The sequence below is a fragment of the Otolemur garnettii genome, unplaced genomic scaffold (assembly GCF_000181295.1).
Source record: "Otolemur garnettii isolate 467f Iridium unplaced genomic scaffold, OtoGar3 scaffold00083, whole genome shotgun sequence".
Lineage (NCBI taxonomy): Eukaryota > Metazoa > Chordata > Mammalia > Primates > Galagidae > Otolemur > Otolemur garnettii.
Window position 1 is genome coordinate 5,007,364 of NW_003852478.1, and position 12,366 is coordinate 5,019,729.

At 41.0% G+C, this 12,366-nt stretch overlaps 1 protein-coding gene across 9 annotated transcripts in view; it reads right to left on the minus strand.

The window, feature by feature from the left end:
* FRYL (FRY like transcription coactivator) overlaps positions 1–12,366 on the minus strand; it is a 260,014-nt gene that overhangs the window by 45,884 nt on the left and 201,764 nt on the right. For all 9 annotated transcript variants that reach the window (XR_002774533.1, XM_023515972.1, XM_023515970.1 and 6 more), the window contains 9 exons: positions 11,461–11,629; positions 8,412–8,496; positions 7,168–7,280; positions 6,014–6,164; positions 5,218–5,321; positions 4,215–4,400; positions 2,351–2,555; positions 1,026–1,147; positions 28–218 (listed from right to left, as the gene is read on the minus strand). Coding sequence is in view for 8 of the 9 variants with exons in the window: in XM_023515972.1 (XP_023371740.1) it covers positions 28–218; positions 1,026–1,147; positions 2,351–2,555; positions 4,215–4,400; positions 5,218–5,321; positions 6,014–6,164; positions 7,168–7,280; positions 8,412–8,496; positions 11,461–11,629 (1,326 nt within the window). In the remaining variant the exon portion in view is untranslated. The remainder of the gene's footprint in view (positions 1–27; positions 219–1,025; positions 1,148–2,350; positions 2,556–4,214; positions 4,401–5,217; positions 5,322–6,013; positions 6,165–7,167; positions 7,281–8,411; positions 8,497–11,460; positions 11,630–12,366) is intronic.

Below are 12,366 nucleotides of genomic sequence, written 5' to 3' on the forward strand. Positions count from 1 at the left end.
AACTGCTGAAATGATGGAACGAAATACCTGTGCGTCTTCTCCTGAATCCCCTACAGTTTCCACCAGTCTGGAGAGAACGTCAGAAAGCGTGGTTGCAGACAGAGGCTGCTTTAGGGCCCTGAAAATCTGAAAGGATCTCCCAGCATAGTGTCGAGAAGAACAAGAAAGTGCTGTCTGCAGAGCGACTTCACTAAGATGCTGTTCCAAATGAATTGCTTCTGTGAAAACGAGAAAACGGGGTGGGTCTTGTCTGTTAGAGTACTGGACAGAGGGTATAGTCAGAAGCGGACCATTTTAAAACCGAGAGCTAGCACACCACTTGGCAAACTGGATAGGCACTCGAATTTTCTCAGTCAATGCTTTTTCTTGGATTAAACAGCGTGCATTTTAGATGACTTTTTGTTCCAATCTCTAGGGAAACAATCCTTGAGGCCAGGCAGGCACTACAAACATTTTGGGCCACATAATTCTTTTTTGGAGAGGCTGTCCTGAGCAGTACGTGAGCCCCGTCTCTGTCTTCTACTTACTAGGTTACAGTAGAACTCCTTGTCCCCACCCTGCAACTGTGATAACAATCTCTCCAGACCTTGCCAAATGTCCCTTGAGGGGCAACATTAAACCGAGCTGAGAACCACTACTCTAGACACATACATTTTTACTAGGATTTTTCAGAATGTGTTAAAGTTTAGATTACAGAAGCCTATAAGAGGATAAAAAAAAGAATTTTTAACTCTGCCATCTATGTATGTACCTTTGATGTAATTTTTTCATAATATGCAATTATAATTTTATAATGCTGTCACACAAAAAAACTGAGCAGCCCAGAATTTCACAGATGGCATGCTTACTTTTAAGTAGTAACTTAATTTTTCTTTAACCAAAACTGATTATCATCAGTCAGTTAAAAAAGAAAAATTAACACTTTTTAGACACATCAGCCATCACCTTTTAGCTAAGTATCATCAGAATGGACACATCAAAATATCTCATTAAAATTTAATATTATTCAAAATATTAAGAAATACCTGAGCTTGACTGCTTAAAAACAGAAACCACGTGTTTCAAAAACGTAGTTAACTGCTCCGCACTCTTTATGCTAGGATTCTTAGGGGAAACGTCCTCATGGTTCCAAAGGGGTCCTCTTTTTCTGCAAACAGAGGACAGAAGTAACTCCCCTGGTCTTTAACTTACTATCATATTAACAGTTGTTGGCAGGATTTCTGTGGCTAAAAAACACCCCAAAACAAAACAGAGCAAACAACAGTTGTACTCATACTTGGCTAATGTGCATCTTTGTAATTAGAAAGTTGAATAAATCAGATATGAGGTCACAGTCTGCTACTATTACTTAAATACATGGATCTGTAATGATCTACAGCATGAAGAGAGAGATCTAATTTTAATACCAACCAAATTCTCTCAGATCTAGTTAAAAAAGATGACAAATGTTGCCAAGTGAGATGAGTATTGTTTACGGCTTTTGTGTTACGGATCAAAACATAATTTGTGGACGTAAGACTACATTTAGATTGCAATGCAAAGAAAATAATTTGCCGGTCACACACAATGAAAACGAATTACTAGCTAAAACTATAGGGAAAGTTACGGATAGAATAATATCTCCTTGATTCTTGCTTTAAAACGCCTTTGCATTCTCAGGTCACCATCTCGATCAAGCTCCTTACTGCCACAGGCACCTGCCTTAGCTCACACAGCTGGCCATCTCCCCCGCTCCTCTCACCCTGCGCTGCTGTCAGGCTGATTTGTCTCCACAAGGGAGTAACCTTGCCTCCCGCCCTCCCCATCTAGCGTGCTGATTTTCAATGTAATCTGCAAGCTTATGGCCTGTGCTCTGTGGCGTCCAGTTTTAACTTTCTTAAGCTTTCTAGGATTGTCTAGACTGAGCAACTCTCTTTTCTCAGCATCACAGTAAGAGCGACTATTCACCTCTCACAAATGCAGCTTGCTTTCTTGTGGCCCAGTGACTTTGCTCTCACTGTGGAACGCCATGCCCTTTCTCCCCATTCATCTTCCTTCTCTATTGTGCCTTGGCCAACAGTAGACCATAAATAAATACTCGATGATTGATTGAGGATGTAGCTAATGAAAGCAGAACATACATTCAGATAATTCCGTATTCTCTCTGGGCATTTGGTAACCAGACACGATCGAGGCCCTTCCCAGCTATAATTGTGTGGACACAAAAGGCCGTCTTTGGCAGCATCAGTGTTCAGCTATGTGTTTCTAATGAATGGCATTGCAGAAAACAAAAATACGACTCACAACCGCTGACGACCGGAAGGATGACTTAACACACACACGGCGGGGATGGGAGGGCTGCAGATGTTACCTTGAGGTAATGAATTCCATGAGGGTTTTGACTTTTCCATCCTGTTCCACTGAGATGTCGACCTCATTGAGGATAGTGGTGTGCAGGTGTGAAATGGCAGCGCTGTTATTTCCTAAGCTGATACTAGAAGAGGTAGAACTTGAGCTAAGCCCTGAGTCGGTCATAGGGGACGGCTGGTAGTCAGGTATAAAATCGTTAATGCCTGCTGAGGAAAGAGAAAGGTTGCCCTGAGTACCTGAACAAATTGAACCTCATGAAGCACTTGACTTAAACGATTGTTCTTTACAGACATGATGGTTTACACGACACATGTCAGCGCTAGCTGATGGGAAGCAGTGCTTCCGCCTATCCCCATAAACACCAAATCACAGTAAGTCAATGTCGGGGCAAACACGGTTCTGGCCGCTTGTTCTAGTAACACTTGGCCAAGTGGATTTCCTGTATGGTTCTCTGCCGCCATCTGCTGGAGAAAGCCGAAGGTAGACGTTTAAGTCAGTAGTGTTTGTATAATGTTAACTGAATGTTACCAAAAATATTCTACAGTTTTTGCTTCTGGGAGGATAAGGGCTGCAGAAAGACTACCTTAAAGACTATTTATAATACTTACGTTAATTACTAGACAAACACTGTTAAATGTTATTACTAATGCCCACATTTACAAAACGACAAAAGAAACCTTGAAAACAAACAAATAGCTTCACAGTTGTGAATAAAGGTGCTTTAACATTAAAAAGTTAAAGGGGCAGAGCCTGTGGCTCAAAGGAGTAAGGCACCGGCCCCATATGCCAGAGGTGGTGAGTTCAAACCCAGCCCTGGCAAAAAAAAAAAAAAAAAAAAAAAACATTTTAACATTAAAAAGTTAAGTAGTTTTCAAAGGCTATTAAGTTTTTTAAATAATGGCTTTCTTCCTATATAGGGTTTTAAATAAACAACAGGGCTTTAAGTAAATTTAGAATTCATGGACCCTGTTATCCAATACTATATGATTAGGAAAAAAAGGTAATTTTAATTTCTAAAAATTAGTATTTTCCAGATCCAGATCATCCGTTATTAGCCTGAAAGTACTGGAAAGCAGAAAATAGAAAGTAAAAAGTGCCCCCAAAAATAATATTGGCAGTAAAATAAATTGTATATGAAAGTTTCATTAATTGGGACTTTACTACTCCAAAATGTATAACATTTTAATACAGTAAATACTACCAAGTGAATAGAAAAATTTTAAATGCCTTGCTTTGTCAGTTTTCAGATCTCGTAAAGAGGTGAAATCTAACACAAGTTCAACATCATTCTTATAATTAGTGCCCAATAAATTGAGCACGCTTTCATTATATCCTCAACTTACACATTCAGAACTTAAAACGTGTGAAAAAGATCCTTAAAGGCAATATAGGCTTGAATACTCTTAAATTCCTTCTTTTACTGATTAACAGATAATGTAAATGGTACTTAAAGTATTTTAACTTTTATTTAGTTGACTTTCTCTCATACAAGATTCCAAATTAGTGAGTACAACTCTACTTTCAAATGTCCTTTTTCTTTTTTTTGAGACAGAGCCTCACTCTGTCATCCTGGGGAGCACCCCATGATGCCATCACAGCTCACAGCAACCTCAAACTCTCAGGCTTAAGTGATGCTCTTTGCCTCAGGCCCCTGAGAAGCTGGGACTACTGACAGGCACTGGCCATGACACCTGGCTAATTTTTCTGTTTTTGGCAGAGATGAGGTCTGAGGTCTTACTCTTACTCAGGCCAGTCTTGAACTCTTGAGCTCAAGCAATCCTCCTGCCTGATCCTCCCCGAGTGCTAGGAATGTACAGGTGCGAGCCACCGCCCCCGGCCTCAAATCGTACTTTTAAAGCCAATACCTGTGAAAGTATAATCTAAGTGTGCAGTTTGTTTGACAGTGAGCACCCTGGGCTCATTACACTCCTTGTTCCTGAGAAGGACGGAGGCAACAGTGCGGATGTTACTGTTGGGTCCCATTACTATTAGTAAGTGCAGAAGCAGACGCCTGCAATGTTCGTACACCTCAGGGTGGCAGTGGTCAAACCCTGAAACGGAGTAGAGAATCATCATTAATAAGGAGAACGAAGACGAAATCCTGCTACCAAACTCCTGCTTTAAAGACAGAAATTATATACCAGAGGTCATGGAAGATGGCGTAGTACGATTATTTCTCATTGTCCCCAGAGTTCTTCTACACTTTGAGAAGTACTCGAGGACTAGGGAGAATCAAAAGAAGTCTTGGAAATATACACAACCAGATGGAAATTAATTCTTTTTAAAGGCAGGCCTTTTTTTGTGCTTAGCACGTAACAGAAAGTCAGTAAGAGTTTGATTAACTGAAGGAACAAAGTGCTAAGTATCTAATAGGAATGCAGATCCAGAAAACTCAGAAGGTGGTGCTGTCCTGACTGGCTTCAGAAAGTCGATCCCATAAGCATCAAAAGTATGCTGGGACAGAACCGATGTGTCTGTTTCAGGGGCGCAATGGAGTTTCAGGTGTAATAATCACTGTCTAACAGTCTAATTCTTTTGGGAAACACTTAGAATCTACCTTCATTTTCCACTCTATGAACGTTTGTAATCCCAGAGGTAAATTAAATTTCACTCTTGCTAGCGACACAGAATTAGAGAGTACGTGTGTGTGGTGGGGTGGGAGGAGCCACAGGGTAACAACGGGAATGAGGATAACCACGTGTTTGTGGTTCACAGACGGGCCAGGAAGGGTCCCCTCTACACCAGGGGCAATCACAGTGCAAGGGTCACAAAGGCAAGGCACAGAAACGTGCAAAAACATTCTTAAAACTACACTGTCTCTAAAGTATCATAAACATGTAAAACGAAGGAACTGAAACCAAATATTACCTATAAAAATTGCATGAAGAAGAAGGTGGAGGTAGCTTCCCCACTCCACCTTCACACTATGATCAATGATCAGATCAGTCAAAAGGATCACGGCTATGTTACACCTGGAACAGACGAGAGTATTATAAATGCTTTACTAGATCTGAGTAAACCTAGAAGAAGTTTATACAAAATTCCTTGAAGACTGTAATACTGCATTTCACACAAAACCACAGCTTATTAAGGAAAAAAGAGGACAGACAAATATAGCCGAAGAATCCATTAACCATTAAGTTACAGTGATAGAATAAAACACAGGGACCAAGGGCTCCTTGAGGTCAAGAGCCCTGTTCTCTTCACCTTTCAGCCCTACAGACCTGGCACAGATTGCCACACAGTAGGTGTTCGCTATATGCTCAGTGCACTAATAAGATCTTAAAGGAACGCAGTAATTGTTCTACCGTGATTTCGCTAAGTAGAATCCAGTTTAACACGATTCAGAATAATCGTGCCTACTACGAGAGAGCCGGATCTTTCAGATGTAGCAACTGGGTCCCAGAAAGGTCAAGTCACTACGCCAGACACCCAGAAAAGCAGCAGCAGATTAAGATTTAATAATGCTAATTTTATACAGTTAGAATGCTGAGGTTTTTTTTAGATTTCTTAAAATCCGAACACATTTAATCCAATATGTTACAGTATGTCAATAAAGAAGATTATTGCTTTTGATTCCTTGTCGTCAGACAGCATAAAGAAAGCTGAGGGAAAGTGCAGAGCCACTTGGCTCGTAGGAAAGAGGAATGACGCTGTAGTCCACCTGTGAAGAGGTAATCCAGGTGATGACGTTTCAGGCACGTAATCCACCAGTGGCGACCAGCAGCCTCCAGCTGGTGGGAAGGGCAGTGGCTCTCCTTGGTTATGCTCCATCACTTTCAGGCGCCAATTAGAATAAAGTGGCATTGAATCACCTATCAAGATAAAATGATCTCATTTTCTACACCATCTAATTTCTGCCAATATAAGCAAACTCTAGTAAGATACCAACTATCTATAGCATTGGATAAAAAAATTATGTCCCACTATTCTGACATACGTTTGCTAGGTAGACTTGGGTATAAAAATTATCAAATTAAGCAAAACAGAGAGAGAGAGAGAGAGGGAAGAAGGGAGAGAGAGAGAGAGAGACTGAGAGAGAGACACAGAGAAAGAAATTTAGGTTCCATCCTTTATATCAAAGCAAAACTACATTAAACCCGTCATTAAGATTCCATAATTGATGTCCAAGCCAGGAGACCACATTATAAGCCAAGTTTCCTTGTAATAAAAATGCCTTCTGGTAAGTTCTTCAGTTCAAAATTTCCTGAGAAAGGACCAACACAAATCCATCGTGAAAGGAACTCTCTGCCCTACCGCGGTGGGGCTGCAGGGTGCAGTAAAAATGACATCAAGAAACATGAATTCTGTGTGACATGGGTAAGTCACTTAACCTCTCTGGACCTCAGTTCCATCATGTACACAATGAGGAGATTGGACCAGATCACCTTTGACTTCCCTCCCAGTCTGAAAGCCTGGGCTTCACTGTATCTTAACATTACACTGAGACTCGGTGGGTTGTTCACTTTGCAATTGCAAGAGAAAACCTGGTTAGCAAAATTTAAATCCACGCAGAAATAACAAATCTGCTAAGAAAGAAAAAAAAAAACCAGCCTGTTTCCAGTGTTTGTTCTATGATGCTACCTAAAGAACGAATTTTTATGTTTTTTGTGATCTAAAGGGAACTGGTTCTTAATAAAAAAACAAAAAGCACTTCTATTGCCTCTTAAAACAAGACATAGGTTGGAACACCATTAGTGGCAGTTAAGTACTCTTTTTAAAAATAGTTTACTGGAAAAATTTACTAATATTAACATAACTAACTATACACCTTAACATGGTAAGTTAGTTACAGAAAAAACATTTGGAACTTATTACTTTTTTCTTCTTCATAAGATCCTCCAGAGCTGCTACTGTACCGAGATTCTAGCCTGTGATGCTGACGGTTCAAATGACTGTTCAGGCCACCGTAGATGTCCAGGTGCGGGTAGCTGCGGGAACAGTCACTGGCATTAGTCACGGGGAAATAGGATTCACGCTTTATTTTATTTTTTATTTTTTTATTTTTTTTGAGACAGAGCCTCAAGCTGTCCGCCTGGGCAGAGTGCCGTGGCATTACAGCTCACAGCAACCTCCAACTCCTGGGCTCAAGCGAGTCTCCTGCCTCCGCCTCCCAAGTAGCTGGGACCACAGGCGCCCGCCACAACGCCCGGCTATTTTTTGGTTGCAGCCGTCATTGTTGTTTGGCGGGTCCGGGCTGGGGATTCGAACCTGCCACCTTAGGTGTACGTGGCTGGTGCCTTAGCCGCTTGAGCTGTAGGCGCTGAGCCAAGATTCACACTTTATGTGTCACTTTCTATGTTTGAAAAAGAACATTGTGCACAAAATATTGACAGAAGTTTGCTATGATATGTGTTCATTTCTATCTTATAATTCAAAAGCCTAAACTTGTAGTGAACTATTACTATCTAAAGATAAACAGGTGTGGTAATAACGTTCTGCTATGTAGAACAGGCAGAGTGACCACCTGCTTAGAAATGTCTAAACTCTAAGCAACACAAAAAGTGACTTGTGATACTTATCAAACTTCAGCTAGTCATCCCTTAGCACATATAAAAAATTTACCATTCAAGAATCTTTAATGTTGAAATCATCAATGTGGAAAATTTCCCATATGGAAATTAAAGCCCTCTTATGGGGGCTGGGACTAAAAGGCTTAGAAGAGGCTTACTTTTCAAGGGTAGGGGGATTGTTCCCCACTGGTCTTAGCGGGGAGTCAAGGGGATCTAGTCATCACATTCCCCACTGGTCTTAGCAGAGAAAACAAATCTTTGATTCTTAAAGATGAATAAGTCCCCACTGTTATTCTATACTGCATCTCGGATCTCCTGTTAACTGCAGAAGTCAAATATGGCTTCAGCATTATGATCTCAATAGAGTTTTATTCTTTCTTAAAATGTGTATACAGTGGGGATATACACATTTGGAGGATATACAATTGGTATCCTCTGTATATTTCTTTGCCAGAATTTCAACACAATAAACCAGACGGTCCCATGCAGAAAGTCTTGTGTATTCTGATGAGTGTCAGTATCTGTCTACCTGGACCCAGGAGTCCTCACCTGTCCTCGGTGTTCTCTTTCATTGGCTTGTGATCGGGATTGCCATCTGGGGGCGCCACCATTGTATTGCTACTGGAAGTAGTTCCTGCAGCAAAGACAGAGCACACTTGTCAATTTAAAAGCTGGCAATGACTATAAGAACAAAGGATTTCAAATTACAGATGCCAAAGCGCCACTCAAATGAGAGCAAAGTAATTTTAAGAAAGGAGGCTGTTCCTCCTCCTGCCCCGTCACAGAGTTGCTGCCCATTTGTCCAGCTGCTGCTCTGCACGGGAGTCAGGACTGGCTGAATGCACCCAAGGAAATCTGCTAAGACCCTCAGGGGAGCCAAGGAGAGAAACAAACAAAGGGGAAAAACTAACAAAAAAGGAAGCTGGGCATGGTGGCTCACGCCTATAATCCAGCACTTTGGGAGGCTGAGATGGGAGGATTGCTTGTGCCCAGGACAGGGGGACTAGCCAGGGAAACATAGCCAGATCTTGCCTATACAAAACTAAAACAAAAAAGGAAGCCAGGCATGGTGGCTCACGCCTATAATCCCAGCATCTTGGGAGGCTGGGGTGGCAGGCTGAACCCAGAAGTTCAAGGCTGCAGTGAACCGTGATGACATCATTGCATTCCAGCTTGAGCAACAGAGCAACACGTTGCCTCTAAAAACAGGAATGTACCAAGAGGGAGCGAAGACAATAGTAACAAATCTCCGGATGTTTGAAAACAGACAAGAAATAATTAAGTGTTAGGTAGGTTAAACCCAAAGCTGATAGTGGGGGAAACCAGAAACCTTCCCTGTCTGGATCACTGAGTCTCTAAAGGGCTCAGGATGAGTGGTACTGACAACTAAGCCTTTCAAGTAGGGGGTGAAAGTGGTGATAAAAATAAAACCGGGTGAAAGCCAAAATCTACTCCACTGCCTCTTGTAGGTAGGTGGTTCTCTCTCCCCACTCCCAGAAGTCTTTTCTGATGAGAGGGAATCAGAAGATTTCTGAAGTAGGGAGTATCACATAGAGCTGAAAGAGGGAGTCAGTGAAAATACACCAGACAGTGAACTTTGATGCTGAAACCTCTGCATCCTTCTTAGCCCACTGGGCTTCCAGAAGGCTTACGATTGAATGTATGAATATATATAATTATATATAATCCACAGATACACACAAACCCCCTTTATCCGAGGTGTGTGGATGACCAGCAGAGTTTTCTCTGCGAATCTGATTAATCTGAGAAAAAAGACCTATAGCCTGAGAAAGGTACAGTGGCTATCACCTATAATCCCAGCACTCTGGGAGGCTGATGTGGGAGGATGCCTCGAGTTTAGGAGTTTCAGACCAGCCTGAGCAAGAGCAAGACCCCTATCTCTACCACTAAAAGTAGAAAAATTAGCAGGGTGTTGTGGTGGACATCTGTGGTCCCCAGTACTTAGAGGCTGAAGCAGGAGGATTGCTTGAACACAGGAGTTTGAGCTTGCTGTGAGCTAGGGTAAGGCCATGGTACTCTAGTCTGGGCAACAGAGTGAGATTTCATCTCAAAAAGACCTAGAGACTGACATCACTGAAATTATCCTATAACAAAGAACACAGTCAACAAGGTCCACATATACTTACAGAACTCAGAAAGTTTTAGTACTCCTCTCTTTAGGAAAAGATAGATGTAGAATTAGTAAGCTTTTGAGGAAAGAGTTTTCCAAAATAAATCAAAACACAGCTATTTGGGAAGTTAAGGCAGGAGGATCAGTAGAGGTCAGGAGTTTGGGAGTAGCCTGGGCAACATAACAAGACCTCATCTCAAAATAAAATAAAATAAAATAAAATAAAATAAAATAAAATAAAAAAGATAAACATTAGCTGGGGCATGGTGGTGTCTGTTTGTAGTCCCAGCCATGCCAGAGGAATGATGCCTAAGCCCAGGAGTTCAGGGCTGTAGGGAGCTATGATTGTGCTCCCGCACTTTGGCCTAGGTGATAGAGCGAGACCTGGTCACCTGGACCAAAAAAAAAAGAAAGGAAAGAATAAAGACAAATCAGTAATATAGAGAATACAGAGACTTCTGCTGTGAGAAGAAAATTTTCTGACTTTATCACATACAAAAAAGATAGTCTAACCGTGAATGGGGGTGACTAAAAAAATAATAATACAAAACTTCTTTGGAATTAAAACATTCTAGCATAGTGGTTCTCAACCTGTGGGTTGTGACTCACAGGAACTGTACTAAAGGGCTGAGGCATTAGGAAGGTTGAGAACAACTGCTCTAGCAGATATGAAAAATTCTGGAGCGTTATTAGAAATTCCCTAGAATTCCCCAAAAGCTAAGAGATCAAAATAGATAGTAAAAATTATAAAAATATAATTTAAAATATTTCTAATTATACAGATAATGTTATTAACATGCTGAAAACATTTACTATAAATTGAGTGACAGAGTTTCATCTATAACACCTTAGACAGTGCACTGATGTCACTGGAAGTTATTCCGTGAGGAACAGTTTCTTTAACCAAAATATTATAATAATTATTACTGTATGTATAGTATACATGTAAGAATACATACTCACTTGATTATATATGATGCATAATACATAGACGAATAATAATGCGAAATTACGTAAATAAATTTAGAAAAGTCTTACTTGTTGAAATTAACACACTAATTAGTCATTTAAATCTGCAATTGTTGTATAGGGATACATAAATTTATATTCAAGCTTTGAATAATTATGCAAATATTGTTTTCTTCCATAGTATTTGAAATCCTTACCTTGTCAAATTTCTCTACTCATAGGAGGATTTACAAAGTCTTCAAATTAACTACCGTGAATAACTCATACTGGTTTCCTTTTTCTCGATAATGATACTTAAAGACGCAAGAAAGGCTGAAGTAAAAAATTTTACACAGTTCCTCTTTCAACAGGAAGGCATTTTTAAAGAAACAAATCTTACGTGTCTCTTTGAGGTTTACCGCGTGATGTTAGGGTACACAGAATGGTTACGACAGGAGGCACCTGAACGTAACCATCATCTCAGAGTGACAGAGCGACCACTGTACAGCGACTCCTCACCTGAGGTGACAGAAGGGACTTTACAGCTGGACGTGACGCGGTAGTACGGGGGGTTGTCCATGTGCGTGACGGCGGAGCTGACCGGGTCCGTCAGCTGCAGCTCGCCCACCAGCTCTTCCAGCAACTGCACCGTCTTGTCTCTCCCTAAATACACAATCACTTTCTTCACCTGCCACAGAAGAAAGCGCTCAGAAAAGGAAAGGCGAAATTTCTACCTCGTAAATGTGTCTGGAGGCAAATTCATCAGAGGGGTAGATGGAAAAGCATAATCTGAATCTGCGTTGGTAGCAACAAGGCGCCAACCAGCTGTACGACGCGCCATCCCTCTAACCCTCGCGTCACATCCGATCAGGAGGGGCTGGACGTGCCTAATGGTGCCTATAGCTTCATGCACTTTTTCTTTCTTTAAAGCAAATAAAATGCTTTTCTATAAAAGTTTCTTTTTTAATGAACAAGCTTTTCATTAATATCATTCTTATCCAGCCTGAGCAAGATTGAGACCCCATCTCTAAAAACTACCCAGGCATTCTTGTGGGCGCCTATCGTCCCAGATGCTTGGGAGGGTGAGGCAAGAGGATCATTGCTTGAGCCACAGAGTTTGAGATTGCTAAGCTGTGGTGAAAAAGTGAGACTCCGTCTCCAAAATAAATAAATTAATTAAATAAAATAATATATATCATTCTTAGATTTTCCTCTGATTTTTAGCCAGCCTTCAAACCCAGAATTTATCTTTTATTCTGCCTTCCCCAATCCCTATATTCAGCAAGTGTAGTCATTAAGAGCCAGGGACCAGAACTCAAATGCTCTGCTGGGCCAGGAATGTGGATCTACCGCCGTTTACTAGCTAATATATTCTGGGAATTTACTCAGTTTTCTCATCTGCAAAATGGGAGCCATAATAGCACC